Source organism: Ruditapes philippinarum, unplaced genomic scaffold (genome assembly GCF_026571515.1).
Source record: "Ruditapes philippinarum isolate M1 unplaced genomic scaffold, ASM2657151v2 ctg1308_1_1_1_1, whole genome shotgun sequence".
Lineage (NCBI taxonomy): Eukaryota > Metazoa > Mollusca > Bivalvia > Venerida > Veneridae > Ruditapes > Ruditapes philippinarum.
This window is the reverse complement of record NW_026858950.1, coordinates 170,657-194,386: the sequence shown is the minus strand read 5'-3', so window position 1 is coordinate 194,386 and position 23,730 is coordinate 170,657. Positions and strand designations below refer to the sequence as shown.

The window sequence follows — 23,730 nt, the reverse complement described above, 5'->3', positions numbered from 1 at the left end:
ATGGTTTTATAGGTGTAACAAATGTCCAATTCGTATTTAAATAAATATTAAAATAGTTTTGATATAGTGTTTACAGACGCGTATCACGTAAGGGGCAGGATCTGACACGCCAGCATCTGTGCTTGAGAATGCCTTATAATGTATTGCAGCTACATCTGTTTGTGCAGCTTAAGTCAGAGATTGATGGCATAATAAACACTTGATTAGTCATATATAAGTGAAAATTATTGGGTTAAGATTGAAAATAAAAGAACTTGAAAACAAAACTATTTCTTATTTTATGGCATATAAAATGTCGTTATTCTCAACAGATTTGTCACAGAGGGCCTTTTTAGTGGTACGAACACATAGTATCACGAATGATACATTTGGTGCATGCTTAACACGGGTGTTTGTCTTTGCACTTAAAGCAATAGGCTTCGTTTTTAGCTCTGTAAGATTTTGAGATCATTTATGTCTGTGTGTGCATCAACATTTTGCTTTGGTTCAATGTTTTTGAAATTTGGTCACACTTTTCCATTTCTTCATGTTGTACATTTTACATGCTATCAGGTGACCATGACCATGATCATGACCTAGGGTTTAATGGACAAAGCCTCTTTGAATATTTTGTATGCATGCTGCCTATTTAATGCTTATGTGAAGTTACAGTTAGATATAAGCAATAGTAACAGAGATATGCCAGAAAAACAAAGGCTTCTAAGTACAATACATTGGTGACCTTGACATTCAGTATATAACGGGCACAGCTTCTTCATGTACTTTGTATGCATGCTTGTAAAGCAAAGTGTATGCAAAGTTGCAGAGATATGACAGAAAAACAAGTTACCAAGAAAACAATGCATTGGTGGGTAGAATAGCATCCCTATTCTCTGAATAGTGGAGCTAAAACTGAAACTCAAGATAATTAAAAAAAACAACTACTTTCTGAAACTGAATTTATTTTTTTCGAAACTGATTAAAATGAATCCATCTGTCTTTCTACTAATATTCTAGGTAATGATGGATTGATCATAATTGTCACAAGTTATAATTAACAAAACTTTATAAACATAATAACATGATATAGGTTCATGAGCTTGAAATAAAGTCTACAAAGACTTGTTATTTTATATCAAACAAGAACTTCGCGAGTCGGACGTGTCGCCTAACAATAGCATAAAAATTTATGTATATAAGCAAATAAGCAATTAGCAAATAAGCAAATTGGCAAATCAGCAAATAAGCAAATCAGCAATTAGCAAATAAGCAATTAAGTAGTTGGCAAATAAGCAAAGTGGCATGTCCCTACCGGCATTCCATACTTTGATGATACAGATTTATATTACAAGGAATATCTCCTTGAAAGTTGAAGTATTGAAACATGCATAGATTGCTGTATTGAGAAAGTGAACATCATTTCGTTATTTTCTTTATTAATTTTGAGAATTTGGGAAATAGACATGGAATCGGCTAAGAGCTTATACCGTGGTAAATCAAAAACATGTCTAATACAATGAAACTTCCATTAAGCATAAATTGCAATATGGAAAAGATGCCTGTTATTTTATTTTGTTCCAATTTTGTTCACATGAAATATAGGTTTTGTTCTGTTGATGGAATTGGTATTTCATCTGTTTTGCCAAGCACATTGGCATTGGCACATTGGCATTAGTAGATTTTTGTTTAGTAGAAGGGGTCAGTTAGATGGGGACTCTTGTATTAAGATGCAAGTAGATTCCATTCTCAAGTAGTATGATACAGGTAATAATATACGTCCAAAGAAGAGACACACTGTGTTTATTCTAGATCTTGCATGGTCACTATGTAAAAAAGATTATGATCATTATGAAAGTGTAACATAAAATTAACAGAGTTGTCAGCAACCATTCAGTTGTCAACAACACTAGTACCATTATATTGAAAATGTTTGTGTCCTGTGTGGCTGAGAATTTGCCTTAATGGGTTTGGGAATCAGAATTGCGGCCAATGTTTAACCCTGCAGGATCATAAGTGGCCGCTAAATGGGTTCAAATTACTGGAGTATATGCACCTCTTAGCCCCATTAAGTGATATGATTTCATCCCCTGGTATTGCTTTCTTCAAGTTTGTTACACCCAACGTTAGCCAAAATCATCTTTCCTGATTTGTTATACTGAGATTGGAAGAACTACAAGAAATATTTCATTACCACCTTGACCAACCTGATCTTTGGAAGTGTCAAATATATCAAAGCTCTTTTCAGAGGCTGATTTAACTCTCAAGGCCAAACAATGCCTTTTCATCTATAACTTATTGATCCCACAATGATTTTCTTGCTTACCATGTGAGATCGTTAAAATATTGGAAGCAGTATGCCAGGTCTTTCTTAATATAAAGGTACAAACAATATTCATTGTTGCAATCTTGACCTTTGACCCCAAAACTTTGATACAGGGCTTGTTTAATTAGTTTGACACCTGCTATTCAAATTGTTTGGCATGTCACTGAAGATCTTTAGTGGCCTATCATAAAATCTTAGTAAATATCCTTTTGTGCCTGAAATAATGCACAGAAGGGTCACTGCATTTGGTCTTTTTCCACCAGTAAAGCTCGAATGTCGCTAAATGACAAATAAGTAGATTTCTGTTTTCAGTTTTGGGCCACATCACAATATATCAACACAGATTTCTTTCAGTTAATGCTTTATTCAGCTTCGCATAATAGAATTACAGTTAAATACTGGTACATTTATTATAAAATACAATTGATATTTACTTTATGGAAAAGAGTTTTGCAATAAATGAAAATGGAATGATTCAGCATTTTGCTATACTTGTATTTTAAATGTGAAAATAGACAAAGAGCAACATATAAACTTTTACAAATATGATAAAATCCATTTGTTATACTATATGGAAATAGATTTTGAGAAATGGAATGATTCAGAATTTTGATGTAATTTAAAATGTGAAAATAGACAAACAGCAACATATATATTGGTACAAATATTATAAAATACATTTGTTATACTATATGGAAATACGTTTGAAAATGTAATGATTCAGAATTTTGCTGAAATCTTCAATGTGAAAAATAGACAACCACCAACATACATACAACAACCAATAGAACTACCATACTGGCAAGAATTTGAGTCAGTTGAATGCTGTTATTGTAATTTGTATATAAATAATTTATAATGTTACATCACATAGATATTGGTTTATATAATCTGTAAGAAAGAGTGCTTTCATTCGTGATTTACTAAATCTTACTACAAGAGTTTCAGAAATTATGGTTTTGAGTGAAGGACAAGTTTTAAATAAAGTTACCACTTTATCATACAATCTAAATAGGGCTTATTGTTAACTTTGCTTACTTACTGGGATTCTGGCACATTTTGTTTGACATTTTAGAGTTTTCCACAATTGTTACTTCATGTAGTAGCAGAGGAGCAAAATTACAAATGTTATATAAATTTCATTTTGATTCTACTAGCCAAACCACTATACTAATGTACTTCCCTGTTGAACTAAGTTTAAAAAATCGAAAAGAAAAATATATGTGTCCATTATACTAACATTAAAAAGAAGAAAACATCTATACAACATCATTCTGTTCTCAAATTACAACATGCTTATACCCTACTAAAACTTTTGTATTACAAATGTTACAATTACATTTTTTGCATGTTGAATTTTTGAATTTCAATATGACCAAGCTTTTTAAATATTTTTAGAGCTGTCAAGAGGACAGTCCTCAACTTTTCTCACTGCTTGAAATAAGAAACCTTTCTTACTGAAAATTTTGGCTAAGACTTTATAGAAAATAAATTTCTTACTACCTCCCTTTCTTTACATGAAATGTAAATTCGGTAATATCTTTACAAAAAATGCTTTTTGGAACTTACAATATTGATAAATCTTCATTTGAGCATCATGTTTATGTTATAAAACCATAAAAACTTTAGTTACAGGATCTTTAACTATTTTTCATCTTCTAAAATCAGTAATATTCGTTTATGGCTACAAATTAATTCAATAAATATCTGGAATGTTTATAAATCAGTAGACAAAATAGATTCAAATCACAGATAACAAACATATCACACTATTATACAATCAAAATAAAATAAGTATGTTTTAAAACATATCTTTAAAAAAAATCCAAATGCAATTTTGGTGTGTGCTTAAAATGTGTATCACAGAAACGTGTAGAAATAAAACATACATACAATATACATTACATAAAATACATCAAATCAGCTGGATTTATATGGAAAGATAAGTTAGGTTTTAATGTTTTAATGTTATACCATTGTTTGTTTGTTAGGTTTTATGTGAGATTACAATATTATATAAGTCATTAACTATTATAACTTATTAATCAATACTCGTACATTTTTGTCATATTGTCTTTTTTTCTGCAAGTAAATGCTTAATTTTCCACCCCCCCCCCCCCTAAAAAATAGAACAACAACAAAAAAACAACAACAACAGCATGAAAATCCATGTATTTGATTATAGGCTTTGAAAAACTAATGCAAATTATAAAGTATCATTTAGAACATAATCATTTTGAACCAAATCATCATGGAAAAGTTTGTGACAGACCCAGGAATGTACAACTAGAATAATGAATTAACCTAATTGATGTCGGTAATGTATGATAAGAATGTCTTAAATGGTAATGAACACATATTTATTACTGCTTTATTTCAATATATTGCAAAAAATTCCCAGATATCTAAGTTTCTTAATCTTCAGACATTCAAATATTGCAGATAACATCATATAGTATGATAAAAATATAAGAGTAGGCCTGTTCCTTTAAATATAAGACAAGTCTTGTTGTTTTTAGGTGATTTATGCAGTGCTAATGGATAAATTCTGTATTGCTTGCTTTCTAATACTATTATTCTATTAGTCAACGATTTTCTAACTAAATATATACCTATAATTCAAATTCCTTTATTATTCTAAAATAATACTTTACTAAATATTTATTAATCAAATTTTGTAAACTCAAACATAGAGGTGCCTCATTAAAATAACAAGATATGTTTGTAAAACATGTATGCCCCCTATCCGCAGCCAATTTGTCATGTGATCAGGTTATTATGCATGACTTCTGACCCAGTGAACAAGCAATTAATTAGGGTTATCTAGTTTCTACTGGTCATGACTAGTCACAAGGTAATAATTATTGTGACCCCATAGGTTGTGTGCAGCAATTAAAGCTATTAAAAATCTTACCAAATAATATATACATTAATTTTATGAATCACATAGGCCTCATTAATGACAGCCAAGTTGTTATATTACAGTTATATTGCATAAGACCTTCAAATGTGTATACCAAAAGCACATAAAAATATCAACCAAGGCAACTTGAGTTGTTGAGATATTGGTCAAAAACGGTCATTAAGTACAAGGTCACTATGACATTGATCCCTTGACCCCAAAATCAATAGGGGTCATCTACTGGTCATGACCAATCATCATACCAAGTTTGAAGTTCCTAGGCCTAAGGGTTCTTTAGTTATTGATCGGAAAACGTTTTTACCTACAAGGTCAATGTGACCTTGACCTTTGACCCCTTGACCCCAAAATCAATAGGGGTCATCTGCTGGTCATGACCAATCGTCATACCAAGTTTGAAGTACCTAGGCCTAAGCCTTTTTTAGTTATTGATCGGAAACCGTTTTTACCTAAAAGGTCAATGTGACCTTGACCTTTGACCCCAAAATCAATAGGGGTCATATGCTGGTCATGACCAATCATCATACCAAGTTTGAAATTCCTAGTCCTAAGCGTTCTTTAGTTTTTGATCAGAAACCGTTTTTACCAACAAGGTCAATGTGACCTTGACCTTTGACACCTTTGACCCCAATATCAATAGGGGTCATCTGCTGGTCATGACCAATCATCTTACCAAGTTTGAAGTCTCTAGGCCTAAGGGTTCTTGAGTTATTGATCGGAAACCATTTTTACCTACAAGGTCAATGTGTCCTTGACCTTTGACCCCAAAATCAATAGGGGTCATCTTCTGGTCATGACCAATCACCATACCAAGTTTGAAGTTCCTAGGCCAGAGCGTTCTTTAGTTATTGATCGGAAACCGTTTTTACCTACAAGGTCAATGTGACCTTGACCTTTGACCCCTTGACCCCAAAATCGATAGGGGTCATCTGCTGCTGGTCATGACCAATCACCATACCAAGTTTGAAGTTCCTAGGCCTGAGGGTTCTTAAGTTATTGATCGGAAACCGTTTTTACCAACAAGGTCAATGTGACCTTGACCTTTGACCCCTTGACCCCAAAATCAAAAGGGGTCATTTGCTGGTCATGACCAATCACCATACCAAGTTTGAAGTTCCTAGGCCTGAGGTTTCTTTAGTTATTGATCGGAAACCATTTTTACCTACAAGGTCAATGTTACCTTGACCTTTGACCCCTTGACCCCAAACTCAATAGGGGTCATCTGCTGGTCATGACAAATCACCATATCAAGTTTGAAGATCCTAGGCCTAAGCGTTCTTTAGTTATTGATCGGAAACCATTTTAACATACAAGGTCAATGTGACCTTGACTTTTGACCCCAAAATCCATAGGGGTCATCTTCTGGTCATGACCAATCACCATACCAAGTTTGAAGTTCCTAGGTTTAAGGGTTCTTTAGTTATCACTCGGAAACCATTTGGTTTACGGACCGACGGACCGACAAGTGCAAAGCAATATACCCCCTCTTCTTCGAAGTGGGGGCATAATAATATTTAAGTTTATTTCAATCTGGTATCAAACAGAAGGTTGACAATTATAATGCAATAACACTATTATGATGACCCTTTTGCAATTACATGTTTTCATATACAAGTTAAATGTACTCAAAACTTGTTGTCCAAATAATAGCATGAATAGAAAAAAGAGTTTGGTTTTCACATTTTCCTATAACATTTCCCTTTATACTTCCTATAACTTTTATCTTTTGAGAATATTTTAATATTTTCTAGCCTCAGTGAACTAAAAACTATATCACATCAATGAAAACAAATATCATCTATACATACAAGATTTGTGATAAATACAATAATATAGACATGTATGCTTGTATAGATAAAAGGTAATATCATGGACGGACAACTACAACTAACATATTTTTACATAGGAATAATACATTGCAATGGTAACAAACATAAAATAAGTCAATATATCACTAAATCTATGAATTTCTCCTAGTATTGTGGTTTTGATTATAATTTAATGTTTATGAAAATTAAGTCATGTAAAGCATCAAGGACGGAATGTTTGTGACTAATTTCTACAGTAAATACTTATATAAAACATATAAAAAAGATATAATCATTTATATATTCTGTATGTTTTTCTAGTTACTGCTACTATTAAACTATATAATATCATATGACTGACAATATCAAAATAAAATACTGGCAGTTATATTCTCTTAAAATATCATACAAATTTGTAATCAGCTGCTGTAGAAATAATGCATAGTAAGATTTAATACAATGTTTTATGACAGTTCAGTATGTATAGGCTATACTTTTACAATATTCCATCGAGATAAGTCTATACTGTATGAATTGTGAAAAACTACAATGGTAATGTACACAGTATTTGTCTTGGCTAAAATTAATAAAACACACTGAACTGTAATACTTGTGTATTATATGCACCAACTAAATAACTTATTAATCAAGACATTTCAATATCCATTAACTAAACTTGATGACCATATTACTGTACAGTACCTATACTATACTGTGCAGTTCATGTATGCACTAGCTATACTCTACTGTACAATTCAGTATGTACTAGCTATATGCTACTATACAGTTCAAAATGCATAAGCTATACTATGATTTTGAAGATGGAAGCCCATAATGCATTGGTGGTAAACTAGCAACGGACAAATCTTCACAGTAGGAATTGTCCGGGGAGTCTGCATGACGTGGACTGTGAAATCCAACTCTGGTACTGGCCTGGTGTGTGCGGACTCTAGGGCTGACCATACTGTCATCAAAGTAACCCCCTGAAGACAGAAGAGCTTGCGCCTGGGACTGTGACCTGGCAATTATAGCATTGATTGCCTCCATTCTGTTTTTGTGTTTTCTGTGGAAAAAAAAAATGCTTTTTCGAATAAATTTATTCTATATAAGCAGTGAATATGTATAAAACTTCACCTAGACATTTATTGGTTCGGCTAGCTTGTAAAAAGAAGAAGAAGAAAAGAAACAAAGCAACTGTTTCACATATATATTTATATTTTAACTTGAAATGAACTTTTTATTAATTTGCAACAAAATTTCAAAGTTACAGCCATCACATATCTATAATGGCTGAGAATTATGATATAACAAACTTAAAGAAATTTTCAAAAATCATACTGATTTTTACATAATTAAGTCATTTATGTAAGAAATAAACTGATTTTTACATAACAAAGTCATAATAGAGTAAATTATAAGAATTTTCTTTTATGATAAATATATTTTTCACTTATTTCTTATAATAATACAAAGTTAAAGTATCTGTTACGAAGTGAGTATTGTGAGTTTTAAGTTTTATATAATAACGATTAGGGTATAAGTTACATTTAATAAATAACATGAACAATGTAACATGTGAATATTAATATGTCATTAAAAGTGAAAACAAATGGCGTTCAGTATATGCTGGTATTGGTAATTGATAATTAGAAATACATAAATGTTCCTGGCCACACAAAACTTAGTGCTATAAGAAGAAAGCATTAATAAGTAGTTGCATCACCAACTACTGCATGTCAAAAGGGTAATAATTTCAGAAATTAAATACATCAACAAGAGCTGTCGGTAGGACAGCAACGCTCGACTATTCTTAGTGCTTGATAGTAAAAAAAATGATTGATACAGTTACCTCCTCCTGTTTACAGATTGGGGTCATGATGGTGAACAAGTGTGCAAAGTTTCAAAGCCATATGCCAGTGGACTTTGATAATATTTGAACTATTACAAAAACTTTAACGTAAATTCTAAGTCGAAAAAGGGGCATAATTCTGTCAAAATGCTTGATAGAGTTACCTCCTCCTGTTTACAGGTTGGGGTCATGATGTTGAACAAGTGTGCAAAGTTTCAAAGCCATATGTCAATGGACTTTGAAAATATTTGAACTATTACAAAATCTTTAACGTAAATTCTAAGTCGAAAAAGGGGCATAATTCTGTCAAAATGCTTGATAGAGTTACCTCCTCTTGTCTACAGGTTGGGGCCATGATGGTGAACAAGTGTGCAAAGTTTCAAAGCCATATGTCTATGGACTTTGAAAATATTTGAACTGTTACAAAAACTTTAACATAAGTGGTTGCGCCGACGCTCGGGTGACTGCAATAGCTCTACTTATTCTTATCGAATAGTCGAGCTAAAAACTGTCTAAATTACATATTACTAGCTTTACATAATAACATTACAATTAAATGTGCTATAAATGTGATTAAATAGGCATTTTCTAATGTAAATTATCAACTTTCTTTTAATTAGAGTTTTTTGTTGTTAAATATCAACTTTTAATAAAACAGGACCATGCTTTAACTACTGTGTCATGTTTTAGTTTATTGCATCAGGTATATAATATAAGACAAATGTAAGAACAAGGTGATTTATTCTTCTGTTACCTGTTCACAACTGGCATAATTGGTGTACTCTCTAAACTTAATAAACATACCAAGAAATGAATATTTCATATAATAATATTTTTATTTTAAGGTCAAACTGTCACTCATACACTATTATGGTAAGTTTTACAATTTAAACATTTTAAATCCTCATATAAACTTTGATTCAGTTAATATTACAAAGAGGAGATTTATAAAGCAGGCATCTTAAAGCCATATATTACCAAAGATTTGAATAAATAATACGTAGACAAGATATTTTACTTAATTTTCTCCGGAAGGATGATTTTATACCGAGTCCCTATATGAATTATTTCAAGTATAAAACTAGCAACCTCCCATAAGGTATTAAAACCTAATGAAGAATAGGACAAGTTTCCGCCCTTAAAATATATATATATGTTTAAACCACTCTGCCAAGAAAGCCTCTGATTTCATATATGCAGGGATTTCTCCAGAGTAGTTAAAATAAAAATAAGTAGATGAAAGCGCCCGAAGTGTAAAAACAATTTCCAAAGACAGCGACAGATATTCCTCTTTAAATTTATATAGCAAACATTTTAAATCCTCATATTAACGTTGATTTAGTTAATATTACAAAGAGGAGATTTATAAAGCAGGCATTTTAAAGCCTCATTTTAACATAGATTTTAATTTATATTATGTAGACAAGATATTTTACTTACTTTTCTCCGGAAGGTGGATCACGTCTCCGATAATGATGTAACTGTTTACGTAACCTTTGACAATCTTCTTCTAGCGCCACCAACGACGTCTTAGTGATCTGATGTAGGGATTTCTCTGTACTTAGTTCACCCTGAACTTCAGCTACCTGTTTACGTAACCTAGATACAAGGGACTCGGGACTCTTCTCTTTGTCTCCACCCCTTGTTGAGTCTAGATGTGTAGTCATTTGACGACTCAGATCTTGAATTACTCGATTCATCTCCTGCCTGTAATAATGGTTACCCATACATTTAACAATAACAAGATATGTTTGTAAAACATGTATGCCCCCTATCAGCAGCCAATAAGTCATGTGATAAGGTTATTATGCATGACTTCTGACCCAGTGATCAAACAATTAATAAGGGTTATAAAGTATCTACTGGTCATGACCATGACCTTTGACCCCTTGACCCAAAACTCAATAGGGGTCATCTGCTGGTCACGACCAATCATCATACAAAGTTTGAAGTTCCTAGGCCTAGGCGTTTTTAGTAAATTGATCAGAAACCGTTTTTACCTACAAGGTCAATGTGACCTTGACCTTTGACCCCTTGACCCCAAAATCAATAGGGGTCATCTGCTGGTCATGACCAATCACCATGCCAAGTTTGAAGTTCTTAGGCCTAAGGGTTCTCTTATTATTGATCGGAAACCGTTTTAACATACAAGGTCAATGTGACCTTGACCTTTGACCCCAAAATCAATAGGGGTCATCTGCTGGTCATGACCAATCACCATGCCAAGTTTGAAGTTTCTAGGCCGAAGCGTTCTTTAGTTATTGATCAGAAACCGTTTTTACTTACAAGGTCATTGTGACCTTGACCTTTGACCCCTTGATCCGAAAATCAATAGGAGTAATCTGCTGGTCATGACAAATCAAAATACCAAGTTTGAAGTTCCTAGGCCTAAGCGTTCTTGAGTTATTGATCAGAAACCGTTTTTACTTAAAAGGTCAATGTGACCTTGACCTTTGACCCCTTCACCTAAAACTCAATAGGGGTCATCTGCTGGTCACGACCAATCATCACACAAAGTTTGAAGTTCCTAGGCCTAAGCGTTTTTAGTTAATTGATCAGAAACCGTTTTTACCTACAAGGTCAATGTGACCTTGACCTTTGACCCCTTGACCCCAAAATCAATAGGTCATCTGCTGGTCATGACCAATCACCATACCAAGTTTGAAGTTCCTAGCAATAAGGGTTCTTAAGTTATTGATCGGAAAGCATTTTTACCTACAAGGTCAATGTGACCTTGCCCTTTAACCCCTTAACCCCAAAATCAATAGGGGTCATCTGCTGGTCATGACCAATCACCATACCAAGTTTGAAGTTCCTAGGCCTAAGGGTTCTTTAGTTATTGATCGGAAACCGTTTTTACCTAAGAGGTCAATGTGACCTTGACCTTTGACCCCTAGACCCCAAAATCAATAGGGGTCATCTACTGATCATGACCAATCACCATCTCAAGTTTGAAGTCCCTAGGCCTAAGGGTTCTTTCATTATTGATCGGAAACCGCTTTACCTACAAGGTCAATGTGACCTTGACCTTTGACCCCTTAACGCCAAAATCAATAGGGGTCATCTGATTGGTCATAACCAATCACCATACCAAGTTTGAAGTTCCTAGGCCTAAGGGTTCTTTTGTTATTGATCAGAGACCGTTTTTAATTAAAAGGTCAATGTGACCTTGACCTTTGACCCCTTGACCCCAAAATCTATATGGGTCATCTACTGATCATGACCAATCACCATACCAAGTTTGAAGTTCCTAGGCCTTAAGGTTCTTTAGGTATTGATCGGAAACCGTTTTTACCTACAAGGTCAATGTGACCTTGACCTTTGACCCCTTGACCCCAAAATCAATAGGGGTCATCTACTGATCATGACCAATCACCATACCAAGTTTGATGTTCCTAAGCCTTAAGGTTCTTTAGGTATTGATCGGAAACCGTTTTTACCTACAAGGTCAATGTGACCTTGACCTTTGACCCCTTGACCCCAAAATCAATAGGGGTCATCTACTGGTCATGACCAATCACCATACCAAGTTTGAAGTTCCTAGGCCTTAAGGTTCTTTAGTTATTGATCGGAAACCGTTTTTGCTTTCAAGGTCAATGTGACCTTGACCCTTTGACCCCTTGACCCCAAAAATCAATAGGGGTCATCTACTGGTCATGACCAATCACCATACCAAGTTTGAAGTTCCTAGGCCTTAAGGTTCTTTAGTTATTGATCGGAAACCGTTTTTGCTTTCAAGGTCAATGTGACCTTGACCTTTGACCCCTTGACCCCAAAATCAATAGGGGTCATCTACTGGTCATGACCAATCACCATACCAAGTTTGAAGTTCCTAGGCCTAAGGGTTCTTTAGTTATTGATCGGAAACCGTTTTTGCTTTCAAGGTCAATGTGACCTTGACCTTTGACCCCTTGACCCCAAAATCAATAGGGGTCATCTACTGGTCATGACCAATCACCATACCAAGTTTGAAGTTCCTAGGCCTAAGGGTTCTTTAGTTATCACTCGGAAACCATTTGGTCTACGGACCGACGGACCGACAAGTGCAAAGCAATATACCCCCTTTTTTTCAAAATGGGGGCATAATAATGGTTACCGACAAATTTAACAATAACAATGGTAACCTATACATTTAACAGTAAATGTTTCTGAAATTTCAGTACATAAAAACCTTCAATCTGACCATGGAATATATACATGATATATTGCAATTGTTTTATACTGTGTATGTACCTATTTTGAATCACGTTAAGAAACAAAAGATCATGTAAGTGAATGTATAATACTAAAATACAAATCAAAAGGTAACTTACCACATGGTTTTATCTGAGTCACCTGATTCTACTTTCCTAGCCAGAAAATTACGTAATCTTTTCAATTCTTCCTCCTCTGCTTCAAACCTGTTCATGTAAAAAATATTTTTTGAATAATATGTTGTAACAGGTATATAATTAAAATAAATGACATTAAATTCTACAGATATACATTTTTGTTTGTTTTGCATAAAATAAAACAAAGTTTAGAACACCAGATGCATTATTTAATAAAGTGGCATATCCAAAAATGAAATATTAACATTGATGTTTGTGAGCTAAATATTATTTGATATGCCAAACAAACAAATTTTCTATTTATTTCATGAATTTCTTAACGGTTATATTTTGTCCTTTTTTATTGATTTTTTGCAAGGCTGAAAACTGGTTTTCAAAAATATGTTTAAATATTGTTAAAGTCCTCCTTTAAATTTTGAAATAGTCAATTGTTACTTTAAGACTTTTTAATGACAAAATGCTAGATATTATGAAAAATTGAAAAGAAATGTAAGATCAGCCATAGTAACTAAATTCCTAGGCCATAAAATATGACTATTGTAATAGCTAAAATAACAGAACAGCTTTACAAATTGCTATGAAACCTTTGAAAAAATTAAAATATTTGGTCCAGGTTTCAGGTACACTTCCTCTATCACAGTTGTATAAAGGTTTTCATTCTTTACTGGTCAAGGAAGGGCCGCAATGTCCTGAACAATATTTCAGGCACAATGACCCGGAACACGAGGGTGCACACTGTGTTCAGTATAAATTATAAAGTTCATTCAGGTTTGATTCTATACTTATTTCAAAATCTGTATTCTCTGCCATAATTTTTAAATACCTGTAAATGTATAATATACACACAGAATAAATACTGGCAACACTTCAATCTTAGCCACACTCTTTATGATGAATGCAATGGAGAGTATTTTGTCTGTTTTTTTCTTCTTTAAAAACACAAAAAAAAACTGGGTCAGCAAAAAAACCCAGAAAGTTTCACACAAAAAAATCCAGAAAAGTGCAAGTTAGTTTAATGTGTATGACTTCAATCAGATACAAACTCTGTGCTGTTTTAAATTTGAGCACCACATTTCTAAATCCTCACCACTTCTCTTCAAGCTGAAGCCTGTATTATACATGTAGTAAAACAACAGCTAATTTCTTGTACATTTTTCTAAATATCATTAAAAACTAAGATTTTCATACCAATTTCACTCCGAACATTTAGACAAATTTTGTAAATAGAAAGTAACATTAAGATTTTCGTGGTTATATTATAATTATTCAATTCCATTTATCAGTCAGCATGGAATATTATTTGTTGTTTACTAAATTAAAATCATGAGAAACCTTACTTCTAAAAACTGTATTTGATTACACCCATACTCTCGGAAAAGCTAAAAAGTTCTTCTATTTATAAAAAAAGAAAATGCAGTGGCAGATATCCCCAGTTGCTAATTGCTTACCATTTTTCTTCCATTTCCAAGCTAGATATATAACAAAACATGACTTTCAAGCTATATATTTGATGTAACAAAAAAAATTTCAAAATGTGCTTCAATACCAAACACATGGAACCTTCACAAATAATGGCACTTATTATATTTGCTATGTTAAATAGTTTTATTGACAAAGTATCTTACAATTAACAGATCAAACAGGTATATTTAAATTTCAGGAAAAAACTATCAACGTACGTGACATGACAACTGAGGAAACATCAGGAGGCAAATTACATTTCAAGTTTGATATAAATTGTTAAAATTAATGTGAAACAACTAAAAAGCTGGCTCTCATTAAATTTTGGCCTTCGTCTCCATTAAGTCAATATTAATAAAGAAATAAAACACACCAAAAAACTTGAACACGTGTTTTTAGATCTGAAACAAAATATACATTCATGCCTGTTAACAATTAAACAGAAAAAATCCATGAATTTCACATGTTAAGCTTTCAAACATAACAAACAGACAATGAAGTCTGACAAAATGTTTATATATATATATAGAAATGCTGTAAGAGGAACAGAAAAGAAATGAATATACAATGTACCTAGCATGTAACTCCATTTGTTTATCAGCCTCTATCTTTAATGTATCCTCAGCATGTTTCTGTTTCACCTTACATTCTCTAACATTATCCTCTAGCACCAATATCTCCTCTTGTAGCTATAGTTACAAAACAGTATAACATTGATAATAACATAACTAAAGGCAATAACTCATATTCGATAAGTTTAAACATAATAATTTTACCTCAATTTTAAACAAGTGCCGGTTGAACCGGGTGATGCTCCCCGCATAGGTTTTGGACACAGGAAGATATACCTCTTGTAGTGTCAGAGTTATGTCACAGACAAAGTTCAAAGTGTAAAAACAACCGTTTTTACCTGCAAGGTCAATGTGACCTTGACCTTTGACCCCTTGACCCCAAAATCAATGGGGGTCATCTGCTGGCCATGACCAATCACCATACCAAGTTTGAAGTTCCTAGGCCTAAGGGTTCTTTAGTTATTGATCGGAAACCGTTTTTACCTGCAAGGTCAATGTGGCCTTGACCTTTGACCCCTTGACCCCAAAATCAATAGGGGTCATCTGCTGGCCATGACCAATCACCATACCAAGTTTGAAGAGGCCTAAGGGTTCTTTAGTAATTGATCGGAAACCATTTGGGACGTACGTACGGACGGACTGACGGACGGACAACCCGGCGACTATATGCTCCCCCGATTTTTTTCGGGGAGCATAAAAAATACTGAAGCTTATATAAATCACACTTGAGATAACCTACTGGAATCACTGGTATCATACAAGAAAACACAAACTGGTCATAAACACAATGTCATAATCCCTAAGTCAAAATTCAGACTCTCTGGTTCTGCAATGATAATTTGTTTGGGGGACGTAGGTGGTGAATAGTTGAACAACTGTTGGCACAATCAGAAAACCAAACATTGACGGAAGTTATTCAAAGAACTAAAGCTGGTTGGGGCAAAATCAATTTTGTATCTGACAATGATAAAATTATTATCTAATTCACTAATTGTAAAGACTGATTTATTTTCCATGACAGGAGGCGAGCATTGATAGCACATGTTAAAATCAGTTACTGTTTGTTATTGCGTACCTTAAGGTTTTCTTTATTTTTGCTGGCAATATGTTCCCTGCATGAGTCAAGATCTGTCGATAATTGTTGATTTAATAACTGAAATTTATCCTTCTCTTCTTCAATGTTTTCACTGTAATATATAAATTACATAGTGTAAATACACATATTTAGAATAACCAAAAAAAAGATTAGTCATTGCCATTAGTATAGAACCAGGCCAGCATGCACATCCCCATACCCTCAGACCAGACTCTATACTGTTTGTAGCTATACTTTTTTAAATTTTAATATAGAAATGTCTAAAACTTTGAATTGACTGGAACTAACCAGTACTGATGTCATATGAGAAAACATTGTTTTGACTTAACGCTCCTTCCTTTTACTTACATTTGTTGTTGATATTCTAGAGCTGACTTTTTGATTTTACCATTAAGATTCTGTTTCTGTGTTTCTATAATCTGTTTCAAATTACTAATCTCCTTCTGAAATGTATAAATATAAAAAGTTAAAAATTAAAGTATAAGTATTAAGAGAAGGAAGTTATTTTTGCATTCTAAATAAATGATGGCATACATAAGAATTGTGATTGCCAAAAGATAAATATGTGCCATGTTTTTACTATTCATTTTATTAAAAATATCATCTTATGTTTTATTTTGTCCTTGAATCTTGTTGTGTAATTATTTTGTTATTTATGTGTTATATTTCTTTACAGTCCAATATACAAGTGCCATTACCATTTCATCTCACCTATTCATTCTAACAACCAATCACTAATATTTTATCTAAACAGAACTTGCATGCTGTGCCTCAGCTTTTACAAACTTCCCTGGACAAATAATCTCAAGCAAGCTCACTGCATATATCTCAGAGTTTAATTCACATTGACCTGTAATCCTGAAATATTTCAGGAGGAATTTCAATATAGTGGGGGAGTGATCATCACCGTTAAAAACTGTTCACTATTTAGAACCTGACCAGGACCATCGGAATACCGCTCTGCAGCTCTACCCACTGAGCTATCCGGCCGCTAACACATCTTTCTCCCCTAAACAATGAAAAGTTCTAAACCACGACATACTCCTCTGCTTTAATGAAATTAAACTCTATGCTATATTTAGTCACAGCTCAACATTAGGCCAAATGTCACAGGGTGACAAACATGTCCAGCCGGATCAGAACTAGGACTCAGGACCCTCGGAACACCATTCCGCGTGTCCGACCACTGAGCTATCTGGTCGCTTACACATTTTCTCCCCTAAATAGTGAAAAGTTCTGAACCATGACATCTGGCAAACTGTACCTGTAACATTTCTACTTGTTCCGACTTGGCTTTAACCGTTGATTTATTGGTATGGGAGATAGCATTTAGTTCCTGAAGTTGTGCTGATGTAGCCACACATTTCTCCTCTTCTATCCTCAACTTCTCCTCTGCCTTCATTACCTGGTTCCTCATCTCCACAAAGCGAGCTTCAATTACATTCTATAGATAAAAGATGAAGGTATAATTACACATAGAAATACAAATTAACACAAAGCAATAACATTTTTCAATAAATAACATATGTCTGTCTCTTCAAAATGCGTTTTTCTTAACCATTCCAAGGCTAAATATCTTCAATTGACATCCTTAATCTGGACAAAACCATTCATTTTTATAAGATAAAATTTCAAAATAAGTATTAAGTAAGTAAATAAGAAACAGTGTAGACTATTATAAGGCTGCTTGTACCATGGGTAGATTCAATTGCTAAAATAACTAAAATATTAAATATCATATGATTTGTATACCTTGTCATTTTTCATGTCCTCCAGTTGTAACCTGAGTGTTCCTACAGATTGTTCGGCCAGTCTTCGTCCAGTGCTCTCGTCTGATAACTTAGACTGCAGTTCCTGTACAGTGTTTTCTAGCAGACGACACTTTGCCTGCATGGAATCTCTGTCACTAGCTGCTGCAGCCAGGCTTGCTTCCACTGACCGTAATCTTGTTTGTGTCTACATTAAAAGATTATCATGATAAAAATTGTTTGAAGAAACACAAATCTAAATAAAAAAGAAGAATTTTCAAATATGAAATTAATTTTATAAACAGTTTTGATATGAGGTAATGAACATACTTGTGAAAGATTATCATTGAGGAAGTGTCGTTCATTTTCATGTTGAGATTTTAATTCATTTATTGAAATATTTAATTCCCGAGCCTCGCGGTTCCCACATTCCTTTTGAGCCTTCAGATCAGCATGAATGGTATGGTTTTCGGCTTCTAGACGAGTGTTTCTCTCCTGTAATTTGGCAAGAGCTTCATTTAGGGCCATTAACTCTTTTCTCTGGCCATCAAGTAGCACCTTGGAGTCCCCAGTAGAGGATTCCAATTTCTGAACATGAGCTTCAAGTTGTCTCTTCTCTCTGTCAAGTGAAAAATGAATTACAGTAAATAATCCTTATTTCTGTTTAATAGATGTATCATAAGATGGGTCTTGTTCATTTTCTATTTGCCAGCCTTTAAGATCTTTCAGGTTTTATGTCAATTTTCAAGCATTATCAATTGTATCTATTTGGAGAAATGACCAGGATTTTTTTTTGCAACCTTAAACATGTAATAATTCAGTAAAATTTCACACTACAGTTATGGCCCTTCGCAAGTTTTCTTCAAATATGACAAAAATATAACATATAGGTTCAAGTTATATTTGTGCAGAAAGAATTTGTATGTACAACCTTACAAGGAATTGTGTTAGTTCAAAAAGACACCGATACCAGATTAAGTAGGCTGCTTCCACTGTTCCTTGTAATCAAACTTAAGGAGTTGACAGAAATATTACTTACCTTGTTACAGATTCCAACTCTTGTAAAGTTTTACCAAATGTGTTCAGCTGTATCTCCTTCTGTTTTAACTGCTCATTTATATTGTCTCTCTCCTTTCTAAAATATACAGAAAATACATGATGAAACATTTCTCATAAAACACTATTGATCTATGTTAATATTAACCTGAGCAAAAGAAACAAAATAAATTTTCTACAAAGTAATGTCATCAATCTTCTTTCTGGTGATATTTTTTATTTGTTTTTGGATATAAGGTTCTAATTATATCAACTTAAAGTCTTTCGTTGACTGAGGACTCTGATAAGCCCCATTTAAACATTAATTTATAACACATCACCAAGTACATTGTAATTCACCTTACTCACCATAAAATTCTTAAACAAAACACAAGATCAGACTTAACACTAATTCTTAACCTCTCTAGATGCTAACAAAGCCTTAAAATAACCAATAATTTTCATTCTCCAAAGAGAGAGACTTCTATTGTATGCAGAAGTTTAATAAACACTTATTGGCTAAAATCTTTCTCTTGTACAGCCGCTGATCCCTATCTGTGTTCCAGTCGTAACTTTTCCTGAGCATGTTCTTCTTATTCAGATTTCTATTTTTTCATTAGTATCTCCTCCCTTCAGCTCTGTTAACTGGCCTTTCTTTCTCCGTCAGAGAGCATCCCAAGACCCGAGGCACTTATTCCCTTCATAAATCTGTCTATAAACTAAACCAGAAAGACAGAAATCGTGTTACGAGTAAGAACCGGAGTTGTACTCTCATCTCATTTAATGACCAAAAGAAGTGCCAAAGAAGAAAAACTGGTATTAAAGGCAGAACATAGTAATAATTTTTCCACACAAAATCCATGCTATTATCAATATTCTGTCAGTATCTTACATTTTATTAATCAAGTTCAAAATCCCATTAGTTGTGTACGTAAAAAGCCGTGTTCCGGCAGACCCATGTCTGAGCAAAATATTTTATAATTCAAGACAGCAATTACATAAACAATGAACTACAATCAAATGAAGAAGTATATAGATAAGCATTGAACTATTCAAAACTGGAACGTTAAATGAAAATGGCTATAGAATTAAAAACCAGGGTCATATGAAACTTGTAGTAATTGATGTCACGCATCTAACTCATGAACAGTTTGGAGTTTATGTATCGTTGTAGGGGTCCAGCACTTCTGTGTCCAATTATAAATAAATGTCAAGATCAAGTATGGGCATGAAAATATATTTATTAATTGATACCCTTTTTTTATAAGTATCAAATGTACCCGTGACCTTTGCCCTTGTTGAAACTTGTTTGTATTTAAGTAAGTATGTTAGGTATGTTTTTATGAATTAAAAATAAAGAAATTGTCATACAAAATTAAGTTACCGTCTGTTGTGAAGAAACCTATTCCTTCAAAATGTTTCAAATCTATTGGATTTATATACATAGATAAAGCATAGAATCTAATGTACAATTTTGATAATATTATTTCCAGTCACATAGATTACAACTGTATACCAAATTCACATGCGTGTTTTTTTTAAATTTTAAAGATCAAATCTCAATAACAGCTTTAGTTAACTAATTCAAAGCATATTAAATTAATAAAGGCAGATCATAATTTAATTGTGAAGAATAATACAAATTTTCTTGTGCAAATATCTCGTGTCAATCAGTTTTCATCATCAAAGGGAGATAACAAAGTCATATGAAATACCTGCTCAAGAGAGTTATCTTCTTAAGAGTTAAAAATAAATCCAGTAAACGGGAAATTCCTGAAGTGTTTTGTTTTGCTTTTTAAATATTGAAAATCTAGTGACTTCATGACCTTAAATCATCTACAGAAGTTATACAAAAAGGTAAAAATTTAATGATTTAGATTATTGTAGAGGTCAAGTTTTTTTTATTTATTCAAAGATAATATATTATGCCCAAATTTAGAACTTGTGACCATATTCCGACTGCATCAACAAGAGGCAATAGCAATGGAAAGAAAGTAATAAGCACTCAAAACTGTACCAAAGTGTAACGTTGAAATGGAAAATTATAAATATATCAGAAAAATCATAAACAGTTTGTGACTCACTCACTCACGGTGCTGTCTGGCTATAATAAAATCAATATCAAGGTGGATATATATATATAAAAAGGATTAATTTTTTTATTGATGCCCTTGTTTTATTTTGATAAGTATTATGTGTTGATTATCAATGTACCTTGCCTTGACAAGGTGTCCCCTTGTATAAATTGTAATTTTTATTATATTGGGTGTTATAGGTTAGTCAGTTTTAGTATGAATGAAACGAAAATCTAATACAAGTAACCGTAGTTGAATTAACTTTTTTTTTTAATTATTATGACACTTTTTGATAAACATACATGAAACATGAATCTAGTACAGCTTTGAGTCACTTAAATAAATTTAACAGTATACCAAAATCACATACATGTATTTGCCAATCAATTCTCAATTACAGCTAAAGTTGATAGAGTCAAAGCATGTTAAGTTAATAAAGGCAGATCAGAATTTATTTGTGAAGAATTGTGCTATCAGTTTTCATCATCAAAGGGAGATAACAACTTCAAGTCAGATATAACAATATTAAAGACAGAGATTATCTTCTAAGATTGAAAGAGAAAATAGGAAGTAAAATGATTTCATAAAAAAACCTAACATCCTAGTATATAAATTCAACACTTGGTGAAAGATTTCTCATAAATTTTGTTTTGATTTAAAACATTGAAAATCTAGTGACTTCATGATCTTAAATCTTCTGAAAAGTAATAATTTAATGATTACTCTATACTATAGCCCAACAAATTGTGTGCTTTAGGGCTTTTTTATATAGACGATGGTCGCCCTTCGCGTAAAGACAGACATCTATGAAATATCAGATTATAAAATATGTCTGTCTTGTCGTCGAATTATTGAGACTACTCTATACTACTGACAAGTTTCATTTAAATTTATTTAAAAAAGAGGTCAAGTTTTTTTTATTTAATTAAAGATAATATATTATGCTCAAATTTGAATTTGCGACCATATTTTGACTGCATCTACAAAAACAATACCAATGGAAGGAAAGTATAAGCACTCAAAACTGTACCAAAGTGTAATGTTGAAATAGAACAGTATAAATATGTCAGAAACAATTAAGATACTGCGCTGTCTGGCTATAATTTAATCAAGATCAAGGTGGATATATATGGAAAAATATTATTTCTGAAATTGAAACCCTTGTTTTATTTTGTTAAGTATAATGTGTTGAGTATCAATGTACTTGGACAAGGTGTCACCTTGTTACAATTGTTGATTTTTAGTGTATTGTTTTTATTGTATTGGATGTTTTAGATAGTCAGTTTTAATATGAATAAAAAAGTGTCATTCAAAGTAACCATTGTTGAATACACTTTTTCTTCAAACTATTATGACAGTTGGATTAACATAAGTAAAACATGAATCAAGTACAGCTTTGAATGACTAAATTACAACAGTATATCAAAATTAGATTTATGCATTTGCCGATCAATTCTCAATTACAGCTAAAGTTAATGTATTCAAAGCAGGTTAAATTAATAAAGGCAGATCAGAATTTATTTGTGAAGAATAATACAAATTGTCTTGTGCAAATATCGTGTGTCAGTTTTCATCATCAAAGGGAGTTAACAAATGTCAGATATAAAAATATTAAAGAACAGAGTTATTTTTTTTAAGATTGAAAGAGAAAGAGGAAGTAAAATCATTTCAGAAAACCCAACATCCTAGATATTAAAATTTGGGATATTTATCAAAAATTGTGTTTTGCTTTAAAATATTGAAAATCTAGTGACCTCATGTTATTAAATCTGCTGCAGATATAAAATAGGTAATGATTTAATGATTACTCTATACTGCTGACAAAATGGTGATTAAATTTATTTCAAAAAGTGTTTAAAGTTTTGAATTTGATTAAAGATAATATACTATGCTCAACTTTGATTTTGCCACCATATTTCAACTGCATTTACATAAAGCAATATCAAGTGGAGAAAACAGACAGCACTTATAACTGTAATTTTTAATGGAAAGAGCAAGCATACCTGTATTATTATGTCAGGCAACTCACAATCAGTTTAGGTCTACGCTGTCAGGGTGTAGTTAAGTCAAGAATGGATCAAGGTGGATATATATGAAAATAATTTTTTTTTAATGATACCCTCGTTTTATTTTTAAGCATAATGTGTAATCAATATTATGTAACCTTGAAAAGTGTCACCTTGTCGAAATTATTGATTGTTATTGTACTGTTTTTTATTGTATTGGATGTTTTAGATTAGTCAGTTTTAGTATGAATAAAAAGAAATTGACATTCAAATAGATCGTTGTTGAATAAACTTTTTCTTCAACTTTTAGGACACTTTTGGATAAACATACATGAAGCATGAACCTAATACAGTTTTATATTACAACAGTATGCAAAAATCACATACATGTATATGCTAATCCATTATCAATTGACATTACGCCGCCTGTCAATCAAGCTGGCAGGGGTCTTACAGATAAGCCAGTCGGCGATCGTTATCAGTTTCACGCTTAGATGTTTGCAAAATCCGCCATTTTCCTTAGACAA

The 23,730-nt window shown here is 32.7% G+C and overlaps 1 protein-coding gene across 1 annotated transcript in view; it reads right to left on the bottom strand.

Annotated features, from left to right (window-relative positions):
- Nucleotides 1-7,180: 7,180 nt before the first annotated feature.
- The window catches only part of LOC132754761 (uncharacterized), a 68,479-nt gene continuing 51,929 nt past the window's right edge, over nucleotides 7,181-23,730 (bottom strand). The window contains exons 31-40 of the mRNA XM_060745451.1: nucleotides 19,127-19,256; nucleotides 18,418-18,706; nucleotides 18,092-18,295; nucleotides 17,604-17,783; nucleotides 16,688-16,782; nucleotides 16,319-16,430; nucleotides 15,245-15,360; nucleotides 13,193-13,279; nucleotides 10,320-10,586; nucleotides 7,181-8,093 (exon numbers count right to left, since the gene is read on the bottom strand). Of these exons, the coding sequence (XP_060601434.1) occupies nucleotides 7,838-8,093; nucleotides 10,320-10,586; nucleotides 13,193-13,279; nucleotides 15,245-15,360; nucleotides 16,319-16,430; nucleotides 16,688-16,782; nucleotides 17,604-17,783; nucleotides 18,092-18,295; nucleotides 18,418-18,706; nucleotides 19,127-19,256 (1,736 nt within the window). The 3' untranslated portion in view covers nucleotides 7,181-7,837. The remainder of the gene's footprint in view (nucleotides 8,094-10,319; nucleotides 10,587-13,192; nucleotides 13,280-15,244; nucleotides 15,361-16,318; nucleotides 16,431-16,687; nucleotides 16,783-17,603; nucleotides 17,784-18,091; nucleotides 18,296-18,417; nucleotides 18,707-19,126; nucleotides 19,257-23,730) is intronic.